Genomic DNA, 23,615 nt, shown 5'->3' with positions numbered 1-23,615 from the left:
ACTGTTCCAACCTGTTATAACTGGCCCACAGGGTATGGGCAAAATAAGGATAGAAGTTCAATTCCTGATATATAAGGCTATGGCTGCAAAGATCTCTGCCTGAAATCCTGGAGAGGCACTGCTCATCATTGTTGTCAGAGGGTGGCCAAGATCATCAAAGGTCTGGAAACTAAGCCTTTTGAGGAACGGTTGAAGGAACTGGGTATGTTTAGCCTGGAAAAGATGAGACTTGAGAGGAGATACGATAGCCATCTTCAAATATCTAAAGGGCTGCCACATGGAGGGTGGAGCAAGCTTGTTTTCTCCTGTTCGGGAGGCTAGGACCATAACCAATAGATACAAGCTAGAAAAAAGGAGATTCCAAGTAAGCATCAGGAAAAACTTTCCAACAGTAAAGAGCTGTTGGACAGTGGAACAGACTCCCTCAGGAGGTGGTAGACCAGGCACCCCCAAACTTCGGCCCTCCAAATGTTTTGGACTACAATCCCCATCATCCCTGACCACTGGTCTTGTTAACTAGGGATCATGGGAGCTGTAGGCCAAAACATCTGGAAGGCCGCAGTTTGGGGATGCCTGTGGTAGACTCTTCCTTCCTCAGAGCAGAGGTTGGATGGCCATCTGTTACGTATGTTCTAGTTGAGATTCCTGCATTGGAGGGGGTTGGACTAGATGACCCTTGGGGTGTCCCTTCCAACTCTACAATTCTGGTTCTATAGGAGTACCAAGCCACAATGTTCTGACTAGCTTTAGGGCAGTGCCTGTTTCCTAATGGCGTGTTGAGCCCATCTAAGTAGGCTGTGACAGCAAACTCCTTAAATTAATTGTGTGGTAAGTATTCGTTGATGAAAGCTTATGCCATAATAAAATTCGCTGGTTTTGTAAGGTGCTGCAAGGCTCCCTGCTGATTTTGCTGTAACAGACTAACATGGCTCTCCCTCTGTAGAAATGATAAAGGGAAGTTGACATTCCCAAACTGTTTCCTACATTATTACTCACCTCAATTATATTCCTTGTTGGGGAAAGTTGGCGATAATGAGTAAAAACTTCAATTGAAACAATTGAGCGGTCTTAAAAAACACACACATAGTGCCTTATAAAAGGAGAAGTTGACTAAAAGGCTCAACTTGCCATTATTTTTGCACAAGCAGCAGGAGATAAATAGGGAAGGGTTTTTATTTTTTTCCACCAGAACCTCCTGTTAGCATATTTTGTTCACAATCTAGTTTTATTTGCTGCCTATTAAGATCTAATTAAAACAAAAAAACAGTCCAGAGCTTAACCTTTGGAGAAGAAGTTGGTAGCACAGAATGGAAAATCCATCACTTGCACCTCCATGTAATTAACCACCTACTTTTATTAAGCAGAAGAGTGAACCCTGAGAGACCTTTCGGAAAGGAAGTTGCAAAGCTAAAAGCTAAAGTCTTTTGGATATTAGGGGGGGGGAAGGAGGGGAGAGAGAGACACCGCCATTGTTTTTAAAGCTTCTAGAAATGAACAGCCCAGCAGTCTTGTGACACCTCGACGACTGAAATACCGGTATGTATTGTGGTGGACTTAAGTTTTCTAGGAAGAGTTTCCCTCAGTAACAAAACAGGAGAGTCGGTCCCGCCGCCTCAGGCAGGATAGGCAAACAAAAGCGTTCGCGAGAGAGACCTCGGCCGTGTGAACTCTCGCACCGTGTAAACTCAAGTTTTAAGAGTTCTTGTTCTTTAACAAGGGTGGGGGTTCCCTCCTCGTTCCTGCTTTCCCCTCCTCGTCCCATGCAACCGAGCCCCGCTGTCTCCCGACTGAAGCTCTGGCTTGCTTGACACCCCCACCGTCGTCCCTTTTAGGAAACTGCTTCTGCTTGAGGCGGTCGCCGCTGAGGCCCACCTTCCCTCTTCAGGATGCGCGCCACAGATTTCCACCAGGCCGCCTGGTGGAAGAGACTCAGGGGCGCCGGGGCCGTGCTCGTCCTCTCCGCCCCGCTCCAGCTGTGCAAAGAGACGCTGCAGCCAGCCAGCCAGCCAGCCAACCCCGCCCTGTCCCGCCTCCGGAGCCCCATAGCTGTCCTAGCAGGAGGAAGAAGACGAGCGCGCGAGGGAAGGGCCGGCCGCGCCGTCTCCTCGCCCGCCAAGATGTCTCGCGGGCTGCAGGTCGTCCGCACCGACGCCAGCAGCGGCGGCGGCGGCGCGTCGACATCCTCGGCGGCGCCTTCGGCCTCGGGGCCGGACTCCGGGCTGCTGGACAGAGGCTACGCGGGCTCTTGCTCCGCCTTGCTCAAAGTGGCCCAGATGGTAAGGGGGCGAGGCGGGAGGTCCAGGGATTCTGGGGGTCCGAGTTCCTTCTCGAAAGTTTCCGCGCCTGGCTTGTTTTGCTGAGCGCCTTTTTTTCCCTTTCAAGAAAGTACGACGTGGCCTAAATCTGGCGCCGCTCGCTCGCTCCAATGAGAGGCGGAGGGTTTGCTGCACGTGTTGCTCCCGCCAGCGCGTCTCTCTCTGCAAGAATAGCGGGCGCCACATTGCGCCGTCGAGCGCGCGAAGGAGAAGCGCGGCTCTTCGCGCTGTTATCGCTCCACTCTGCCTTTGGTCAACCCTGTTTGGCGGGGAGGGAAAGCTGAGCTGGCTGCTTGTTTCAAAGTTGATGGCCTAGCAACTGTGACTTACTATATTTACGCAGAGGCGTACCTAGGCTCCCTAGTGCGTCCGTGGCGAGGAGCTGTATCTGCGCCTCCGAAGGCGGGAGAGACCATGGACCAGAAACTCAGAAAAAGTTTGCTTTCCGTCGTCTTTCGCGCTCCGCCAGCGACTTCCTCCGCGGCCATGAGGTCGGGTCTGCTCTGCTCAGCCTTTCCGACGGCCCAGCTGTCTGTCTGCCTTCCTCCCTCCACTTACTGCTTTTCCTTCAGCCTCCTTCCTTCCTTACCGTTTTCCTCGTCTTTCAACTCTCGCCTTCTCTCTGCATCTCACACTTCTAATAGCACCGCTTAGATGCCCTGGAAGAACCACAAAGGACAGAGACCTACAAGCTTGCCGCGACTGTTTGATAAATTACTGTAAGTACTTTGGGGCACAGGTAGGGGAGCTACACTTGTTAGGGTTTTCCCCAGAAACAGCCTCCTCGTGAAAGAAGGACACATTTGGATCCAGTCCTTTCCCTTTGTTTTGTGTTTGTTGTGCATGGTTCTCTTCTAGAGCTGAAGAAAAAATAATAAGGGGAAGCTTTACATCTGCATATGAATTGAAAACATGTCAATTTAAGATTTCTTTAGGACATGACAGAATTAAAGCTCAAGATTGTTAAACCCCTTGCCTTTTTTAGCTTGGAGGCTAGCTCTGGAAAGACTGAATTAAAAATCATCACTTGCTAGAAAGAGAAACATTTTTGCTGTAATCTTTTCCCCATGTGAGGGCTCTCTCGATTTCAGCTGCAGCTGAATTTCCTCCGAGGTTTCAAAATGTAAAACAAATTCAGTATGGCTTTATTGTTTGCTTGTTTTTTTTAAAAAAGGAGGGCTCTATAAATATTGAAAGATTTGCTGTGATTTGAGTGGTATTGTAAAGAACTAGTAATAGAAGATTCAGCTGAGTGAAAACAGGAAGGCACAAAAATGTGTTTCCTGTTCAAAGAAGACACTGGGAATTGAGGTGTTTTACTGTCAACTACTTTCTCTAACCTTGAAAAAGAACAACAAAGCTAGAGAAAGCATTGCACATGGTGACCCCGACACCTGGAGATTTAAAAAGGGAATTCTGCTCAAATGCGTTATGGCTTATTTTATCAAATTTATTATCTTGCACTTGTTGCATTGCTCAGTGGGGACTGGAATCCATCTTTCACTAGAGAAGGTGCATGAGTTTTCCAGGATCTCTTCCCTATCCCTTTCATTATTATTTTTTTGAGGATTTCTCAAGTGGAATTGCATTACCCCCCCCCCCCAAACATAGAGAGAGGGGATTAAATATGGTCTCTTAACTTTTCTCTAGAAGGAGGACTTTTTTTTTTACAGATCATTATTTCAAAAATGCATATTGATTAAGAACTAGTGGACTGGTGTGTACTGGAAGATCAAGGTTCTGTATGCACCTCAGTGAATACAGCTGCATTTGCTGGGGTTTCCTTTTTTGCATGAAGAGCTACCCTTCATGGAAGTGAAGGTTCTGAAATCTCCATCTGTGCAGTGGAATCATTTCATTTCATTTCATTTCATTTTTTCATTTATTTATTATTACGGTCGAGGACCAGCTCTGCAGTGGAATCGTTTATCTCCACGAGGGGTTGTTGAATTGGTGTGAAAGAGCAGTTCAATTCAGGCATTATATGGATGAGTTAGTAGACTATGTGGATGGGGGGGAAAGTGCCACTTCTGTTCCACCTGTCCCTATCAGCTTGTATGAATTGGAGGACAACCGTCTGCAGTGAGGAACCTCTGGTACTTAATGGAAGCTTCCTATGGCAGTGTAGAGCAAGCATCCCCAAACTGTGGCACTCCAGATGTTTTGGCCTACAACTCCCATGATCCCTAGCTAACAGGACCAGTGGTCAGAGATGATGGGAATTGTAGTCCAAAACATCTGGAGGGCTGGTGTAGAGCCTGGATTTCTCCAGTATTCTGCATCTTGTGGGGAATCTATAGGAGCACAATGCCTTCACTCTGCCTTCTAACTCTTGTACAGTGATGGAGGCAGAGGTATCATGCTCGTCCCTGTTTGCATATTCTATGTAATGTTGGGTTGTATAATGCAAGGTAAAGGGTAAAGGGACCCCTGACCATTAGGTCCAGTCTTGACCGACTCTGGGGTTGCGGCGCTCATCTCGCATTATTGGCCGAGGGTGCCGGCGTACAGCTTCCAGGTCATGTGGCCAGCATGACTAAGCCGCTTCTGGCGAACCAGAGCAGTGCACGGAAACGACGTTTACCTTCCCGCTGCAGCAGTACCTATTTATCTACTTTGATGTACTTTCTAACTGCTAGGTTGGCAGGAGCTGGGACCAAGCAACGGGAGCTCATCCCGTCGCAGGGATTCGAACCGCCGACCTAAATCAGAAGCACATTCATTGGTTGTAGAGTTTGCTAACCTTCCCAGTATCTAATGCAAATGCCTTCCCCAGCACCTATGGGGTCCTGTCCTCCCCCACCTGCCAAGCTGAGATTAGTTTTGAAAGACATAGTTTTTTGTAGCTGTTAAATGGAATTTCTGGCAGGGGAAGAATTACCGGTAAGTGTATTTGTGTGTTGCATCTGTGTTCTGATTATGTACATGGTGCCCAGAACAGTTTCTCTGGTTTGCAAATGTACTCACAGGCCCAGAAAGATTGGCAGACTCTGAAGTGTGTAAATAAGGCTGGACATCTCTAAATGTGGAGGATCTTGGAATTTTGAAGCTTAAGGATTCTTATGTGTACTTCCTTAAGTACTGAAGGTCGTGGGTTTTTGAATATAATTTGCTGGGTAGCACAAGAGGAGGGGAAGGTGCTACTGAGTTCTGGTCAACATTGCAGGCTTCTTATAGGCATCTAGTTGGCTCTTGTGGGGAGAGGATACTGGACTACATGCGGTGTTTTTCATATTTAAAAACAGCTGTAAATTATTCTTAAATGCAAGGTTTTCCTCATTTAGTCTAGAATGAAACATAGTGTTAGCATACAGCCATTGTGTTCGGGATCTCTGTTTGCAAAACAGTAGTAACTGTTGCCAGTCCTTCTTGGCAGTTTGAACCCAACAAACATTTACTCGTGACTTCAAACTTGAGTTGCATGCTGTAAGTTTGTTTAGGATTGTACCCCAGTGATATTCCCTCCCCCAATATATTTTTGTAATCTAAACTTTTAAGTTTTATTATTGTTGCTTTAGTTGGAATTGTTTTCCTCTGTTTGACTCTTCAAAAAGTGGTTTTTCTTTTCTTTTTTTCATTATGAGCATTTTATTGTGAGTTGGAACCTGGAAGTTTGTTTCTTTTGCATTCCAATTCACTCACCCTCTTTCATCTCTTGCCTTTCAGCTATTGCTCCTGATCGGATTTATCTGCATCATTGCTTCTCCGGTGGCCAGTCACAGTGCATATACCTACTTCAAAATTGTCTCCATGTTTGACTTAGTTATGATCTTCATTTTCTACATCGTCTATATCTTCAGAATTTACCGGATGCTGACTTGCATCAACTGGCCACTTGCAGTAAGTTCCTGCTCATAGTTAAAACAGCTTTTGTTTTTAATTTCAGGGGGGGGGGAGCTACAAGTTGCTTTTATTAAATTGACCCATGGCACTTGTAAAGACAAACAAAAGCTTCCCCTGTCCCCACAAAAAAAAGTTAGTAAGACAGTGGGGCCAAAAAGCCATAAAATGTGATGGTGAGATCTAGGTAAAGTCCAAACGTAAAGAGAATTAAATCGTAAGTGATCTGTTCCCAGTCATCAGTTTTCACAGTAAGAAAATTTACATTATCAGAACATGAAGAGGAACCTCGGGTTTCCCCCCAGCACACTTTCAGGCCCTTTTGAAACGGCAGGAGTCCCGTGATTCCCAGCTGTCCTAAAATGTGATGAGCTCTGCAATCTGCATTTGCAACAAGCAAGTTAGAAGGGGATGCATGTGTGTCGGCTGTGCTGCTCATCTGCCACGATATTTCAGTTTGTGCAGATGGTCAAAGACTATACTGTAGAGTACATGCATGACGATGGCATTTCCCCCCCTCCTGATTTGACCCAACCTTCTCTGCTGCTATTGCTGCATACAGCACCCACTGGAGAGATGAGTCTGCTCTGTCTCTCTCACTTCCTATTCAGGGGCAAGAGTCAACCACTGCAGGCCCTCTGGAGGTAGCTGCGCAAACTCTGTGTTAGTACCCAAGAGAATAAAAACAACATCTCATGCAGTTCGGGTCTTTCTGGGAAAGAAAGAAAGAGGTGTATTGGTGACATTTTATCACTTTCCTATTGTAAAGTCCCAGTTTCAGAAATATCACATACAGTGGTGCCTCGCTTAACGAATGCCCTGCTTAACGAAATTTCTGCTTAACGAAAGGATTTTTCGAGCGGAGGTTGCCTCACTAGACGAATTCGTTTTATGAAAAATTCGTCTAACGAATCGCGATTTCCCATAGGAATGCATTGAAATTCAATTAATGCGTTCCTATGGGCAAAAAAAAAATTCAAATTTTTTTCAATGCATTCCTATGGGATTCGCTAGATGAATTTTTCGTTATAAGAAAAGACCCGTGGAACGAATTAAATTCGTCTAGCGAGGCACCACTGTAGTTAAAACCTCCTGGGACCACCACTATACCACTTTGGAAATGCTTGCCAGTTTTGAAATGCTTCCTCTTTGCAGGTCAAAAAGTAGCATGGGTGTGTGGAGACTAGACCCACCTCTGTGATGTGCTAACTTTCCGCAGTAGCCTTCAGACATGTGATTCTGTAATCTGCTTTTTAGTGGCTGCCATCCTTTGAGAGCTGCCTCTTAACATAGGGCATTTCTAGCCCTGGTGTCGAAACATTCGGAAATGTAGCTGCAGCATCTCTGTTAAAGGCTTTAAAATCAGGTGTACGTATTATTACAGTTTTATATGCCACTTTTCCTCGCAGGAGCTCAAAGTGGCATTGTTACAAGGTGGGGGATGTGAATCCACATGCAAGTGTATTCCTATGCACAGCCCCGATATTCAGCTGAGAGTTAGAACATGGATCTGTTGTGAATATATTTAACCTTATGCCCCAAGAAGCTCACACCAGAGGAATAAAGAAAAGTTGGTTCATTTCTTGAAATGGAAGTGACAGCGGATATGAATGCTGCTTCAGATAGCAAAGTTGCAAATATAAACAGGCAGCAAATCATGCTGCATACGCCATGGTTTAAAGACCAAAAAGGATCCCCGTCTGTTCCAAAGCCTGAAGAGAGAATGACAATTTGGCCACAGATGCACACTAAAAGTGAGGAAGGGAAGCAAGCAGAACCCTCAGAGATCAATAGGGCTTTGCCTTTCTGTTTGGGAGTTACGCTCTCCTCATCAATAACATGCACCAGCAAGTCTACAGCATCTCTCTTACCCAGGGGGGTCAGCAAACTTTTCCAGCAGAGGGCCGGTCCACTGTCCCTCAGACCTTGTGGTGGGGCCGGACTAATTCCCACACTCATTCCTGGACCGTCCACGGGCCGGATTTAGAAGGCAATTGGGCCAGATCCAACCCCCAGGCCTTAGTTTGCCTACCCATGTTCTTACCCATTGTGCAATCTTGAAAAGAACTTGTTTGTTTGTTTGTTTGTTTGTTTGTTTGTTTGTTTTGGCAGGGAGTGGGAAGAGCAAGGGATAGTAACCTTATCTGTTTCAGCAGAACATTGTCTTTCCTTCAGGAAATGTGATTTGGGTCAGAGACGGCAGTCCCATGTTTCCTTTTTCACATGTGATTTAAAGCAAAATAATCTCATTGGCTGGCAGTGTTGTGCCACATTGACATGCTCCTTTTATTGTGTTGTCTAACTGTTCTGTGCTTGTTTCTTTTCAGGAGTTTCTTCATTACCTAATAGGCACCACCCTTCTTCTCATTGGATCTGTGGTGGTGGTAGCAAGGAGCTCTGGGTCAGCAAGTCTTACAGCTGGAGCGGTGAGGCTACTTTTATTTTATTTTATTTTTACTATCGACAAGGAATTGCTTTTACATTGTTACTGCTGGGATCTGATTTTAGTGCAGATTCCAAGTTTTTTCTGCATAATTACTCTTTGTATGCATGTAAGGTAGAGCTGCATGTAGAGCTGCAGTCTATACCACAAGTCAGGATCTGTCCCTTGTTTGTGCTCTGTATCCTGGTTGGGTTGAGTATTGGAGGTACTTTGACAAAACCTTGTACACATACAGTGGCACCTCAGAAGTCAAACAGAATCCGTTCCGGAATTCTGTTCAACTTCCAAAACGTTCGGAAACCAAGGTGCTTTCTCCCCCCCCCCCCCGGAAAAAAAATCGGAACCCGTGGAACCCGCATCAGACATTTGGGTTCCAAAGAACATCCGCAAACCAGAACATTCACTTCCGGGTTTGCTGCGTTCGGGAGCCAAAACGTTCGACTCGCAAGGCATTTGACTTCCAAGGTACGACTGTACAAAGCTACAATATTTTTGTACCGTTGGCCAATGCAAGTCTTGAAGTCTGCCTTATCCTATTTTACCTGTTCTCATCCATTACTGGCTCTTCTTATTACTTCACTTTTTTACTAGCGGTGTGCGGCAACCACAAGATTTGCCCTGTATCTGTATCGTTGGGAAGCAGCCCAATCTGTTTTGTATCCGCTCTGTGCCGTTACAATTTTGTTATTCACATGCAAATCAGAACTGTTAAATTTGAAGCTCAGTTTCAGTCCCATTGACTTCAATGGGAAATCTAAAAATGGCTATCTCCCCCCCCCCATTTTCACTAAAGTGGATGAAATGTGCAGACAAAGGAGCTCCTCCAGTGGATTGAGCCTGCCACATTTACAATAAAAAAAATGGGGGGGGGGTTGTTAACGAAGCCTCTAACTTTATTTTAACTCTAACTGCCCAGACACTGAGGTCGCTGAGGTCCAGTGCTGAGGGCCTTCTGGCGGTTCCCTCGCTGCAAGAAGCCAAGTTACAGGGAACCAGGCAGTGGGCCTTCTTGGTAGTGGCACCCGCCCTGTGGAACGCCCTCTCACCAGATATCAAAGAGAAAAACAACTACCAGACTTTTAGAAGACATCTGAAGGCAGCCCAGTTTAGGGAAGCTTTTAATGTTTAATAGATTATTGTATTTTAATATCCTTCTGGAAGCCGCCCAGAGTGGCTGGGGAAACCCAGCCAGATGGGCGGGGTATAAATAATAAATTATTATTATTATTATTATTATTATTATTATTATTATTATTATTATTATTATCTGCCAAAATTGGGTGCAAGTTGCAGGTATGGTCACTCCTTCTGGGGTCTCCCTAATTTCAGACTACTAGGTTCAGGGGCTGTCATGCTAGGCCCTTTTACCTTCCATTATTTAAGTCGTAGTCATATTATATTTTCCCTTCCCACACTTCCTGGAAGTACCCCCCCCCCCCGGAAAAAACAACAACTAGGATTTGTAATTGTTAGGAGGAGCAACTAGGAAAGAAGCAGGTCACCTCAGCAGTCTAATTCTGCTGCTTACATCTTGCTATCACAGTCGAAACTCAGAGACATACAGCTCAGAAGTTTACTGCAACATCCCTTCTCTAAATCACTGTGACTGGAGTACACTGGGAAAACAAATTGACCGTGATTAAAAGCTAGGCTCGTCCATCAAAACTAAAGATGGACTTCTCCTAGAAGTCAATGGAATCAAATGGCTTGGCTCCTGAACAAATCGGCTCCCAAGTGTTCTGGTTTACAAACGTTTTTCAGAAGCCGAACATCTGACACAGCTTTTGATTGAGTGCAGGAAGCTCCTGTAGCCAATCAGAAGCCACGGCTTGGTTTTTGAACAGTTCCGGGAGTCAAATGGACTCCCGGAATGGATTAAGTTCAACAACCAAGGTACCACTGTACTAGACATTTCCATGCAATAACAAGGGCTGTGTAAGCTTTGCCCATTTTAAATTATAATTAGGTTCTCTACAACTCTGCCTCTCCAGCCAGATTCCACACTATATGGCTACATCATGGGGCCATTGGGGTCATGCAGATTTCAGAGTTTCTGGGTTGTAGCTGCTAATGGCCACTCTTTGGGCTGCATAATAAGCTGGCAACATGGAGTATGTTAGTCCAGCAGTGTTCATGAAACAGCATGTTGAAGCCTAATTTATCCTGAGTAGGATCTGTCAATTGGATGCATGCAGGTGAACAGAATCCTTAGTGGATAAATCTTAAATGTGGGTATATTGGATTCTCTATACTAGAAGGTTTAGTTATCACACGTCTCTTTTTGTTTTGTTTTTAAACAGGTATTTGGCTTCTTGGCTTCATTTCTGTGTATCTTAAGTATATGGCTATCCTACAAAGTCTCTTGTGTCACTCAGTCAACAGGTAAGTATCTTGTCAAATTAAATTGCACCAACCATAGCTAACATGCCTTATTTGAACATGGAATGACCATTTGGTGGTCCATCGGCAAAACTGTCTGAGTGTAGGTGAGGATGACAAGCAAGAGCCCCTTAGACAAGAAAGATAAAGTGATTCTACCCAAGACATTGTCCTTCCCCAACCTGTCAGCGGCATCATGGATTGTCTTGTTCACTTGTGTTCTCTGACTATTGCAACCTAGATTGTAACCTCTGTTACAAAGCTGGAGGGACCTAGATACTCCATTCCTGTTGTAGTTGCAAGGTTCAACAAATAACTCAGCAATATGTTTGACCCAAGCCAGCTCACATTTAAATTATACTGCAGACTGACACCACTAGAGCTTCCTCTATTGGCTCCCTTCATTGTAAGATATTCTTGGCCTGCTAAGCATAAGCTTGGTACCTATAAAATTCCATCTCATGTGCAGACACCTCTGATTTTATTCATGCCATCCCTTCAATAAATGACTCATTATATAAAGGAGTGAATTTTAAAAAAAGTGTACCTGCTCATTAGCTGCTTTGAGCAGATGGAATAAAATATTTTAAACAAATACTCACAGTTAACTATAGCTGGTGACCTTTATCAGGGCTAAAAGCATTTGAACACACTTGTTTACATTCAAAAAAATTTTTTACTCATGCCTGAACATTTGCATTCTCATTCTGTATTAATCTCTTCCTGTTCATGTCTATATTTTTTAAAAAATAAGACAAAAATCTTCTGGTTTGGTACTGTTTGTATATAGTTCAGCATTTAAAAATATTTACTAGAAGCTCCTACACCTGCTTGCTCCATGTACCAACCCTGTCTACCTGCAAATCCCTTTGCCAACCTCTTCCCCCCCCCACCAATACCATCTATGCATCAACTCCTTAGTTTACCCCTGACCAACCCCACCTCCCTTTCCACATCAATGTACCCCTTCACCTATTTCCTCACAGCTCACCCAAACATACCCATTTCCTTGTAGGTCACCCAAACACCCTCCCTCTTTTAAAGGAGGGGAGAAGCACTTCAGAGTATGGTTTGACCAATTGCTCTCTGAAGCATCTCCCACCTTCTGTTTAAACAGCTTGACTGGTCCTCTCGCCACCTGTGTTGCTTCTGCACTCATCTGCCTGCCTGCTCTTCTGTTGCCACCCTGGACTTGGCAGTTGCCTTCCAGTGATTACACAAACTGCAGTGTGATGACAGCCTTACATTTTTATGTATATAGGATGATATCACATCTACATTGAGAGATGGGGTCTCGCAGTAGAGGCATCAATGCAGACAGAATGGATATTGGGTGGTTCCAAGTCGCCCCTTGCTCTTTTAAGTATGTGACAAATCTACCATTACATCTTCATGTCCCAAACATTTACAAAGCTCTCCTCTTTCATCAGATGAAATTGTTTTGTGAGCTTGCCTAGAAAATTCATGTTATGGAGCAGTTATATAAATTGTGTCTGTAATTTGCTTGACAAGTTTATTCTAGTCATTCTCTTTGTTTCTTTTTCAGATGCTGCTGTGTGAGTCTTTTGGCACTCATGATGCACCCACCAAACTGAGGATCTCATAGGCTAACACAGCGTTTCTCAACTGCTGTTCCACGGCACACTAGTGTGCCGCGAGACGTGCGGCGACGAGAAGGGCGATTTTGCAGCTGCAAACTCCACCTCCCTGGGCGTCCTATTTCTTCGCCCCTTCTAGTTTCCACAGACCAATCAGCTTTCATTATTTCCATTTTCCCCATGCCTCACGTGACAGGATCATCCCAGAATCCTTTAGCCAAGATGGCAGCCCCCAGCTAATAGTGCCGCACGTGTGTCTCTTTTTTGGAAAATCGAGCGGACCTCAAGTAGCTACTTTTAAAATATTCAATCTCCATCATTCAAAAGGTAGTTTGTTGCTAATTCACGGAGGCATGAAGACCAAATCGTCCTCTCACAAGTCCGAGAACACGCACAGGGTAAGATACGGGACGGTGGGGTCGGGTGGGGTGGATCAGAAACCCGGATCTTTTAAGAACTCGGCAGCGCTGACCCGCCGGAAAGCAATATTTGGCAAGTGTTTCTTACAGTCATAATTATAATATAGGGCGGCACAGAGTTAATTTTTAAAACTTTTTTAATGGTGGTGTGCCTCGTGATTTTTTTCACGGAACAAGTATGCCGTGGCCCAAAAAAGGTTGAGAAACACTGGGCTAACAGACAGCAAATGTATGTAAGATGGAATTTTGTTCTGGTGATCTTCTTGAGGGCTTGCTTTTGTAATGACTCCTGAAACCTCTTACTAAGTGAGCTGACTGACCACCAGAGGGCTCTGGTCTTACACTCCTCGTATTCATTTGTCCAGATTGTTAATACGTACCAGCAGCCTCTATACTGCATTGTCTTAATACCAGTATTCTTGTATTGCTTAAGTATTAGGGAATCTGTTTTTTCTTTCTGCAAACAAAGGGAAACCAGGATTGAAATTCTTACTTAGCCATGAAGTTAACTAGGTGACCAAATGTTTTCCCTCAGCCTAACCTACCTCACAGGATTGTTGTGAGGATAAAATGGGGAGGGTGATGGGTAACCGTATATTCCACTTTGAGCTCCTTGAAGGAAAAGTGGGGTGTAAATGTAAAAATGATTATTCTATGCCACAATTTGGTAGGAGTGAGCTTCCCTCTCTTCACGTTGATATAACTCAAGCTACCTGAGTGATCCGAACTGGGACCTGCATATAAAGGTTGAAGGTGGGAAATGTACTGTTTTCTCTTTCTTCTGCAGCTTGAAAATGCTACATTTCACCATGGACCAGCAGCTGCTTTATATTAAGTTATACATGCAAAGTCTGTTGCTTACCTCTGCCTTTCCTGGCTTGGCTCCCGGTGTGAGAAAAGGCATTTGATAATTTATGTTTTGACTGGCTTACTGTGAATATTTCTTCAGAAGTGAAAGAGTTTCCTTTGTGTCCTAGTGTTTCTTCTGTTTTTTTAAGTATTTTTATTCTCGACAAAATAGTTTTAAATAAATTTTATACCTCAAAAACATCACTCACTTCCATATCCATTGACAAAACCAACTCCCCTAAGTTTTCAGTTTTGATAGTATGTTGCTTGGCATTATTAATACAGTAGCCTTTGGTCTGTGAAGATCAGCTCTTTTAGCTGGAAGGCCCCAGTTGAATGCAATCAAATCTTATTTTGTGTTGCAAATGAGCAGTTCATGGGGATTCCTTACGGCAGCTATGTAAAAAAAAGAAGAAGCAAGTTTTCTTGTTTCATTATTTCAGTGTTCAATATGCTATTTCGATTTATAGGGATTCTATTGCTGATGGTTTGTTTTGTATTCCCGTTGTCTGACTGCAATACATTGGACAGTGTCTTCTTTCTATGGTAGCAGCAAGCTAATAGAACGCCTTCAGTGAGGATTAACTTCATGACCTTCAGGTACCAATTTAGGAAAATTCACTTCCAGAGCACTTTTGAGTCCTAGATGGTCTTAACATTATCATTGCAGGCTGTTCTGCATGTCTCTGGTGTGTTTGTGAAATTGTGTGGTTTTATTTTGTTTCATTGTGCTTTTAATGTTTTTAGCCACTTTGCAAATCTACAGGAAACAGCGGAGTGGAAACATTTGAATAAACAAATCTGCAAAAGGATTGGAACCTTTCCACAAGATAATCTAAAACTGCTTAGCTGAGAGCAAGTCCTGTATAACTCAGTGGGGCTTGCAGCAAAATCTTATGCCTGCTTACTTGGAAGTAAGTAAGCATTTAATCCAGTGCTTTCATTTCACAGCCTGGCAGCATATCTCATTGCTGTTTCAGGATAACAGGGTGGGTGGGGGGATTCCGTAATGTTTAATTAAAGATCAGTCAAGTAATTTATGTTTTTAAGTTGCCAATAACACACTAGCACTATTAGTGAGAAAAAAAAGGACAATGCATGAATAGAAGTACGCCTTTCAAAAAAGGCTTAGGTAACCAGAGATGGTTCATGTGATATGCTTTCTGTTGGAGACTTGCTTTTGCATGATCAGAGGCCAGAGCAAGGGTGCAGAAGACTGGCCATTAGTGCTACAGGCTCACGGAAAACCGTCATTAATACTGCATGCACAGCAGTTTACCATGCATGACATCAAAGTAATTATGCCCTTGGCAGGCTCAGGCTACACAAACTGTAAGCAAAAACAACCCCGTTTCCCCTCAAAGCAAGGGTTTAAACTTATCATCGTTATCTCCATCTTTTAAATTAAAAATTACTTTAAAAGAAGCAGTTGCTCAGGTGCCTAAGCAAAACAGAGCATGCAAGCCAGATAATAGGATGTGGCAAGAAAAAGCTGGTTAATGGAGAAAAAACAAAACAAGGCAGAGAAAAGTAAAGGGGAAATTCAACAGCTGTTGAACTTGGAGAATACGTGGAATCACTAGTCTCTGGGAGCCTTGCAGTCAGAGCCTTGCAGTCAGACCCATAGCTAGGTGATCTTGCGCCCCTGGCAGAACCATCCAGATTACGCCCCCTAGCCATGGACAAATTAGTTCTTTTTGCCTCTCCTCCACCCCCATCCCCAGTTCAATTCACCCTCTATTTAAACTTATTTCTTATGAGGCAATAATCAATATTTACATTTATAGACTTGTTTTTTTAGCAGATTTTGCGCCCCCCCCAAATGCCTGCGCCCCTGGCGGGGGCCCACCTCACCACCCCTAGCCCGTTTGCTGTATTCCAGTAAAGGTGTCGGGAATATCCTGCAAATAATTGCGTCCCTGCTTTAGCACAAAGACGCAGCATATAGCTAACTCTGGGCTCTACTAAGGTGGGGAACATGAGACTTCTGAGTATGGCTGCCAAAGCAGCTCTGAATCCATATGACATATTTAGGGAATGGCCAAAGAATTGATTACTATTCCAGAGTTTAAAGTACTGGTTCAGTAGGGAAGTCAAGATTAATCCTAGCTCCCACACCTCACCCAAATTATCTAATTGTGCAGCATCCCAAAAATATCATGAGCCAAATTGGCATTGGGTTCACAGCAGTGTGAACAGGTGGTCTTGCTTCCAAGATGGAATAATCCCAACAGGCTTCCAAACCTTACATCAAACTTAGAAATGGACAAAAGTGCAGTGCCTAAGCAAATTAATACTGAACGAAGAACACAAATGGTTATAAATTAAACTGGCACTTTATACCTTTCCTGTTTTACCTGAGTAAGGTGGCTTACAAAGATACCAATGTAACACAACAATTCACACTGAAGACTGTCTAACCACTTTAAACAGCAGCAGAATACATTAGAAAAATCAATTGAGCCAATGTAGTAGAATGTCTGACTTAAGACCAGGAAGAGCCAGGTGGAAATCCAAGTTCAGCCATGATGCGCACTAGGTGAACTTGGGCCAACCCTTCTATCTAACCTACCTCAGAGGAGTTGTGAGGATAGACAGGGGTGGCAGAACCCTGGAGAAACAGAATGTAATTAGCCTTGGAGAAACAAAATGTAATTAGCAATTTTTTTCCATTAAAAATAAAATGTATCAACAGCAGGAATGTATCTGGGACATGCTTGGTTGAAAGGGGGGGAAATCCATAGAGCAAGAACAACAAGCAGCGTACGAAGCACTATGCAGGGATCTCATCAAAATATGGGCTGCACGACGGCTGGTGGAGCATACCTAGAAAACAGATTACATCATGTGTGCCTGGAAGTTTTAATGACTTGTTTCTGTCAAGCACACTTTTTTGCTCTGCTCGCTTAGAAATCACCCACATTTTTCTTTGGATATGATCCACCAGAAATACAACCTTGAAGCTTCCAGTCCTGCTCGATAACACTTTTTGTGGCCCTAAAGAAAAAAATATAATACAGGTGAAACTTGGAAAATTAGAATATCATCGAAAAGTGCATTTATTTCAGTAAGGCAACTTAAACGGTGAAACCAATATATGAGATAGATGCATGACATGCAAAGCAAGATATGTCAAGCCTTTATTTGTTGTAATTGTAATTATTTGCCGTTAGGCGGATCAATTATAAATGGAATGTAATTAATGAAATGTAATAGCATTTTTGTATTATTGTAACTATTTGTTTTATTACTGTGGAATTTCCGAAAGAAAGCATTTGTAAAAATTATAAGAAAAATAAAAAATAATAAGTTGCATTACTGAAATAAATGCACTTTTCGACGATATTCTAATTTTCCGAGTTTCACCTGTATATAGCGAAACAAGTCTTGAGTTGTGATCTGTAGAAAGAGTTGCATCAGGAAGAGTGTAGTGCACCATGGGATATTTTCAGGATGGTTTCATGAGAGATTTCCCTGAAAAAACACACCGGAAAAGGAAGGCAGGTACTCCAAAGGGCTCCCTTGTAACACAGGTCAATGATTTAGCCCTCGGGGCGGGAAAGAACATTACTGTTTCTTCAAGAATAAGTGGGTTCTTGCTGCCCAGTTACCAACAGCAGAAAAGAGAAATACTCCAAAGCAACATGCTTTCTACAACTTTTAATAAAAACATAATTATTTCGTAATCAAGTGATTCCAATGAAGATAAAAAATAGGTAGTAAAAAGGCCAGGCTACAATAGAGAATGTAAAAAAGTTGACATAGCATACAGTTTACAATAGGAGTTTATACAGTACGTAACAGTTTAGGCCAGGCATCCCCAAACTCCGGCCCTCCAGATGTTTTGGCCTACAATTCCCATGATCCCTAGCTAACAGGACCGGTGGTCGGGGAAGATGGGAATTGTAGTCCAAAACATCTGGAGGGCCGAAGTTTGGGGATGCCTGGTTTAGGCAAACAGTGGTTTGTCATTACACATTTCCAAAGTTAAGACAATGCTATATTTCACAGTTCAAAATCACCCAAACCTTTTTCACGAAGCATATGCTATTAGAAAAGTTTGCGCCTAGCCTACATTTTTTTAAAAAAACACACCCATTATAAATGATTTTTCAAAACCGCTGAGTATCTTCCCATCTTCACAGTGGGCCATTCTTCAAAACCTTTCCTGTATTATGGATGGAATGCATGTGATTATACAGGGGCTGAGATCCAAAGAACAGCACCTTTCTGGGTGCCCTAGGCACCTTTAAGCTTATCCAAAGAGTGGATCTCCATGGCATGTGGGAAACCACTTCTGAAACTGAGGGGGCTTTCTGACATTATCTCCTGGGGAAATGATGGGGATCTGCTGTATGAAACAGGGAAAGTAAAAAAAAAAAATCCCACCAAGTGTGCTCAAGCTCTTGGCGGTGCCACAAGTAGTTGTTTGGATCTCAGCCTGTGCCCCTTCTACTGTAGGACACTGCAAATACAATGGGTTGGAGCCAAACAGTCAGCCTTCCTTTAGGGGAGGGGCAGCTGACATTTGGGGGGAGCTGGTGGCTGCATTGATCCAAGATTAATTTTTTTAATGAAAATGTTTTGGAGGGGTCTAGAGGCCATTTAAAAACCTTTTGACATCATGGCGTCATAGACGTGGGTCCATAGGAGAATTCAATTTTTATTTATTATTTTTAAATAATTAATTTAAAAGGATTAATTTGGTGGATCCTGGGGGATCACAAAGGACAGCTTGGGAGGCTGGAAACAGCCCATGAGTTAGCTACCTCTGCTTTAGTCCTACAGAAATCTATGCAACAAGTTACTCACTACCTATGTTCAAAGGCTTTGGTCTTATGGCGCTGAACTATTGGTATAAAAATGAGATTATTGAATTGAGGGGGGGGGGGTTATGTATGATTGCTTTGAGCCACCAAGGAGTGTGTTTGTGTGCACATGGCACATTAAGGACGGAAACTTAGGAGGCCGTACGATCAAAATCTGCATGAGATTTTGAAACAGAAAGTGCAGTAATAAAAAACCCCTGGCAATTCCTATTTAATCCCAAAACAGCTTTACACACACTGGAAATAAGCTAGTGTATTTTCAGAGACTCCACAGTAAGTTGCCTGGCGGTGCAACCTTGAACAGATTTACTTGAAATTAAGACCCACTGGATCCCTTCACATGAGCAAGATTTCAGCAAGTCTGATATAGTATCTGGATTCTTTAAGCAGTTCATCTATCCACAGATATTTTAAAGTTCTAACACTCACAACTTGAAGCTGGGGGGCGGGGTGGGGATGACACTAACTAGCTTCCCATCTACAAGAGCTTTCCTGCCAGATCACTTTGAGGCGATCATTACTCTCCATGGAAAACCAGGCAAGTGAGTATTTCTAAACCTACATTGTTAAGCAATCGCTGCTGTGTACCTTTTCTTCTATGCAAATTCAGCCTGAACAAGCAGGAGGCTCTAAGCTGTCACATTTTCTGGCATCGCCCAGCTATGTGGAAAGATTACCAGTATGGCTTGCTTGAGGTGGTGCCAATTAGGGCATCTCATGTTTCACTGTTTTGCAGAAACCTACCATGATAGCAAACAGAAATTCACAGCATAATCCTATGCAAATTTACTCATAAGCAGGCTCCACTGCGTTCAGTAGGGTTTACTCCCAGGTAACTGGGTACAGAATTGCAGCCCTGGCCTCCCTTTATATGCTTAGTAGAAACAAGCAGCCTATAACAGCTTTCACAATTCTTCCCAAAAAAAACCCCATAGTTTCGGGCACCCGGGAACTATACAAGGGAAACTGCATTATTGCATCCCAGCCCCTCAAGGGAAAGGGAAAGGGAATATTTGACAAATGAAGCTTGAGGTCAGTTGCCTGTAACTGTTTGCTCAAAGACAATTCCAATTAACACATGAGAGATTGTGGAGGATAGAGCTATCAATGGCTACCAACCCTGACCGTTATGTTCTCCCTCCACTGTCAGAAGCATTATGCATCTGTATACCAGTTGCTGGAAATAGCAGAAGAGGAGCTCTGTTATGCACAGATCCTGCTTGTGGGCTTCTCATTGGTAAAAAGGTAAAGGACCCCTGGACGGTTAAGTCCTGTCATGTGACTATGGGATGCAGCGCTCATCTCGCTTTCAGGCTGAGGTTAACTTCCTGTCACCCACAGCACACCCGCCCCACCCCAAAGTCTTCCACAGCCTACAACATTTCATTCATAAGCAGGAGAAGCTGCACATGCAATTGACTACACAAAATAAATAGCCCCAAAGCATCGCACTATTAAATGTTTTATGAATAAGATTGGAGGCGACAAGTGTTGCTCTTTATACTTCCTCAACACATCAGCCAAGCCCTTTTTATATTAATACAATCTCCTTTCAGGCAGATTGTTACAGTTTTAAAGTTGTTTCCTCTTGGCTGAGTGCTTCCCTTTGTCTACTTCTTAAAATTGTAACAGCTCTTTCAGAGTCCTGAACATACAGCAAATGCAGGTGTCTACATACTGCATTGTACATAATTTAAACCTGGACTTAGAAGACACACAAACACACAGAAATAAAATAAGTTGTATGTACTGCTATGTTACAAAATGGTATAAGACCATATGGACAGTATCAATTATTACTATCATGAAAAATCATATACACCACCCACACATGCCAGGGCACCAGCAAACATGAAGGAATCCCAAGATTTTCACATGTATTAAAAAATATTTAGAGGGGAAAAACCTTCAGTAGAGAATGCCACTCCCCAATGGGGTCAGAATGCTGATTAACTATTGGGGGGTGGGAGTCAAATCAAACAGCTGTAATCCTGAATAGAGGACACACTATGCTGCAAGACTACGTTGCAGGCCCCTGGCTACATTATAAAAACCTTATTCTCAAAATGCCAGTAAAAATCCCAAGTTTATGGGCAGGGAGATGAACATGATTTAAGTGGGGAAACAATCTCCTAGGTAAAGAATTGGGACCACATCCTGGTTTTTGTGTGTGAGAGAGAGCGAGAGAGCTATTGATCGATTTCCTACTGATTTTCACATGAGGATACTCCACAGGCCACACAATATCTAATTTCCTGTCTTTGTTTTTATTTCTCCATTTTCTAGTTTTCCCCATATAAAATCATGACATGTATCCCTTTTGCAATTAATCTGGGCGGAAACTTCCCACTGTCCCTTTCTCTTCCGCTATTAGCTCATCCCATTCCCTTCATTATTGGGGCCTTTTCCTTATGAAACTAATTTTCTTCTGAACTTGAACCATTTTTCACTTGTCAAAAAATTTCTTCTGGAAGAAGCAAAACCCAATTATTTCACGATCCTATCACAAGTTTCCTTTGCATACTGGTGATGTACAGTCACATACAAATGAGTGTGCAATTGCACAAAATCGAGTGCTTATTGGGAGTGTGTGTGGGGAAAAGAAGCCCACAATTCTTGAACTGTTTATGTGTGGGAACTGTGCAAAGACGCAGGATTAGGACAGCGAGTTGAAAACTGAAACAAAATTTAACTATCTGGGCACTCTTTAAAAGGCAGAATCATTTCAGCTTCACTCGGGATTGGATAATAACAATAAGGGGTGGTTTAGACCTCAGACTTTCTAGTTATTCAGTGGCTGATTCTCTGTTGGATTCAGTGTATTGGCTGGGTTTTCTGTCTTTCTCTCTTCTTCTGCCTTACGTCTCTTCAGATACATCAGAACAGCGTCCACACAAAACGTTATCGTTGCAAGAAAGCCAAATACCTGTTAAACAAAGTATGAGAAGAGTATATATATATAACTTCAACTGAGATTCAAAAGTATACAAGAATAGTCTGATTATCTCCAGGTACATTTTCCTGTTGGTCTCTATAAAAAAGGGGTGGGATTCTGGCCCTGATTACTCTTCCCCTGCTCAGCCACACCCCTCCCTGGCCCTCCTTTGCACCGTCCTTAAGTGCTTTTGCCTGGCTGGACTGTGTCCTTCAATTCTAATAACGCTTGCCTAGATGAAGGATAGAGAGGGATGTGCGAGTTTCTACCAGTCCCCTGTGCAAAACATAAAAGCATTCATTGCTCCACCCACTTTGGCTCTAGCTCCACACACCACGGACACATGGGCCACCAAAACGTCGCCCAGAAAAGGCTGTAGCCCTTTCCCCATCCCTGCTATAAAATTTGCCGGTGATGAATGCTGAAAGGCACTTTGCGGGTTTTGGAAAACGAAAGTGTTTGGAACTACTGTCAATAGGCACTTAGGCAGTGCAAACTAATAGATGAGATGAGAGTAGGAGGCCTGGTAAGACATCCAGGAACAAAACAAGAGGAAACCGGCTAGTCCATATATCTCCAATCCCTAATAAAAGGATTGGTGACATTTTAACGGGATTTTTTTTTTTTGCAAGACACCTGCAATGAAGGTAAATCTCCCACACAGTGAGCCCCAAGTACAGTACAGGTTTCTCCCCTTAGGTTCAGAGACTACATGCTTGCCCGAGCTCAATGAAATTTATTAGGCCTACTAAAGTCAGAGTTTTGTGGCAGCCCCAGCTTTGGCAAATCCCTACACAGCCATATGTTGCACCGTCTGATGAAGTGTGAGCTGCAGAAAAGTGTGTGGCTCTACGCTGCTGTAATGACATCGTGCCATTTAGAAGCTCTTTTCCAAATGCAAACACTAACTTCCTAAAGCAGGGTACCAACATCGCAGCCTCCAACTCACCAGCACAGTGCATCTGGCATATGTTGAGCTAGTCTGAAAGTATTGGGGTTTCGGGTTTTTTTTGCTACTGCAGTGCTGCATTTCCACTTGTATTCATTTCCTCAAGTGCATTCTGTGCTTCTGCCAGTGCACCTCCCTTCAACACATTATTTCATTTGGTTTATTTCCTAGTTTTTCACAGTGCAGCACCTGTCAAAAGCTCCATGCATACTGTCTGCATTATCATCTTCTCGTGAATACTTGGCTATGATAATGATATGCACTTTGGGGGCAAGCTTAGATTTAAAAGCGTGGTGCAGCAGTTTGGCACACATCCAGATGGGTGTGTTGTGGAAAATTATTAAGAAGAAGAAAGGGGAACAGCCATTAAAAGGAAAGTGCATAAGAACATCAAGGCTAAACATTTTATTTAAATGGCAAGAGGAACTAGGAGGGAATGACCTAGCAGAAAATTTATAACTAGCACAACCTTTGTTCAAATGGGAACCATCAGTAGCACTGAAGGGACAGCATGGCAATAGTAAGAACCATTCTCAGAGGTCCTCATTTTAGCACAAGAAAACAACTGGGAACCGACATGATGTTGTGGTGCAGGCTGTACAAAACAACCAGTGGTATTCCTCCTTTCACACACAAAATCAAGGTGGGGTGAATTTTCCCCTAGCATCAACAAGCCCCAATCTAGACTTTAGGATGTCTGAAGAAATCATTGTCCTGGATAGCATAACTCATAAAATGACCTGAGGCACTGATATTTTTCTTTTCTTACTAGATCCCCTGTAGAAAGAAAGGGTGCAGAGAGCAAGAATAACTGGTCTTTATCAAAAGACAAGTATGCAGTGAACACCAAATTTAAAAGTAACACCAAGACTATCCATATGGACAAGATGCACAAGAGTTTTTCTTCCCAAATGGGCCAATAATTGGAGGCTTTGGGCAGAGGGGAAGCCACATGCAAGGAATGAAGCAATTTTCAATTGACTCTTATTCCACAGCAACTTTTTCACTAGGTCTTAACAGCCCAGGTGGCAGCAGCATCCTACTGCGTTCTTTTTGCAT

General features: G+C 43.3%; 2 protein-coding genes across 4 annotated transcripts in view; one reads left to right on the top strand and one right to left on the bottom strand.

Moving 5' to 3' along the window:
* The first annotated feature begins 1,529 nt into the window (after positions 1-1,529).
* Positions 1,530-17,921, top strand: CMTM7 (CKLF like MARVEL transmembrane domain containing 7). 2 transcript variants are annotated; one of them, XR_009558372.1, is made up of 6 exons: positions 1,530-2,276; positions 5,982-6,155; positions 8,483-8,581; positions 10,899-10,980; positions 12,524-12,590; positions 13,214-17,921. XR_009558372.1 is itself a non-coding variant. In XM_035130044.2 (5 exons), the coding sequence occupies exons 1-5, from the start codon at positions 1,887-1,889 to the stop codon at positions 12,535-12,537; spliced, it is 759 nt and encodes a 252-aa protein (XP_034985935.2). In that variant the 5' UTR covers positions 1,530-1,886; the 3' UTR covers positions 12,538-17,921. The 2 variants fall into 2 exon arrangements, 1 of the variants encoding a protein (XP_034985935.2); XM_035130044.2 differs by having other exon boundaries at positions 12,524-17,921.
* Positions 17,489-23,615, bottom strand: part of CMTM6 (CKLF like MARVEL transmembrane domain containing 6) — a 19,441-nt gene continuing 13,314 nt past the window's right edge. For both annotated transcript variants that reach the window (XM_035129559.2, XM_035129558.2), the window contains one exon: positions 17,489-21,598. In XM_035129559.2, coding sequence (XP_034985450.1) covers positions 21,455-21,598 — 144 coding nt within the window. In that variant the 3' untranslated portion in view covers positions 17,489-21,454. The remainder of the gene's footprint in view (positions 21,599-23,615) is intronic.

The sequence above is a fragment of the Zootoca vivipara genome, chromosome 12, assembly GCF_963506605.1.
Source record: "Zootoca vivipara chromosome 12, rZooViv1.1, whole genome shotgun sequence".
NCBI classification, from domain to species: Eukaryota; Metazoa; Chordata; class Lepidosauria; order Squamata; family Lacertidae; genus Zootoca; species Zootoca vivipara.
The sequence above is the reverse complement of the archived record's forward strand: the minus strand, read 5'-3'. Positions and strand labels throughout refer to the sequence as shown.

Coding starts and splice junctions, on each gene's coding strand:
- CMTM7 (XM_035130044.2), top strand. CDS start 1,887: ATGCGCGCCACAGATTTCCACCAGGCCGCCTGGTGGAAGAGACTCAGG. Junction 2,277..5,981: donor TGCTCAAAGTGGCCCAGATG/GTAAGGGGGCGA, acceptor CTTGCCTTTCAG/CTATTGCTCCTGATCGGATT. Junction 6,156..8,482: donor GCATCAACTGGCCACTTGCA/GTAAGTTCCTGC, acceptor GTTTCTTTTCAG/GAGTTTCTTCATTACCTAAT.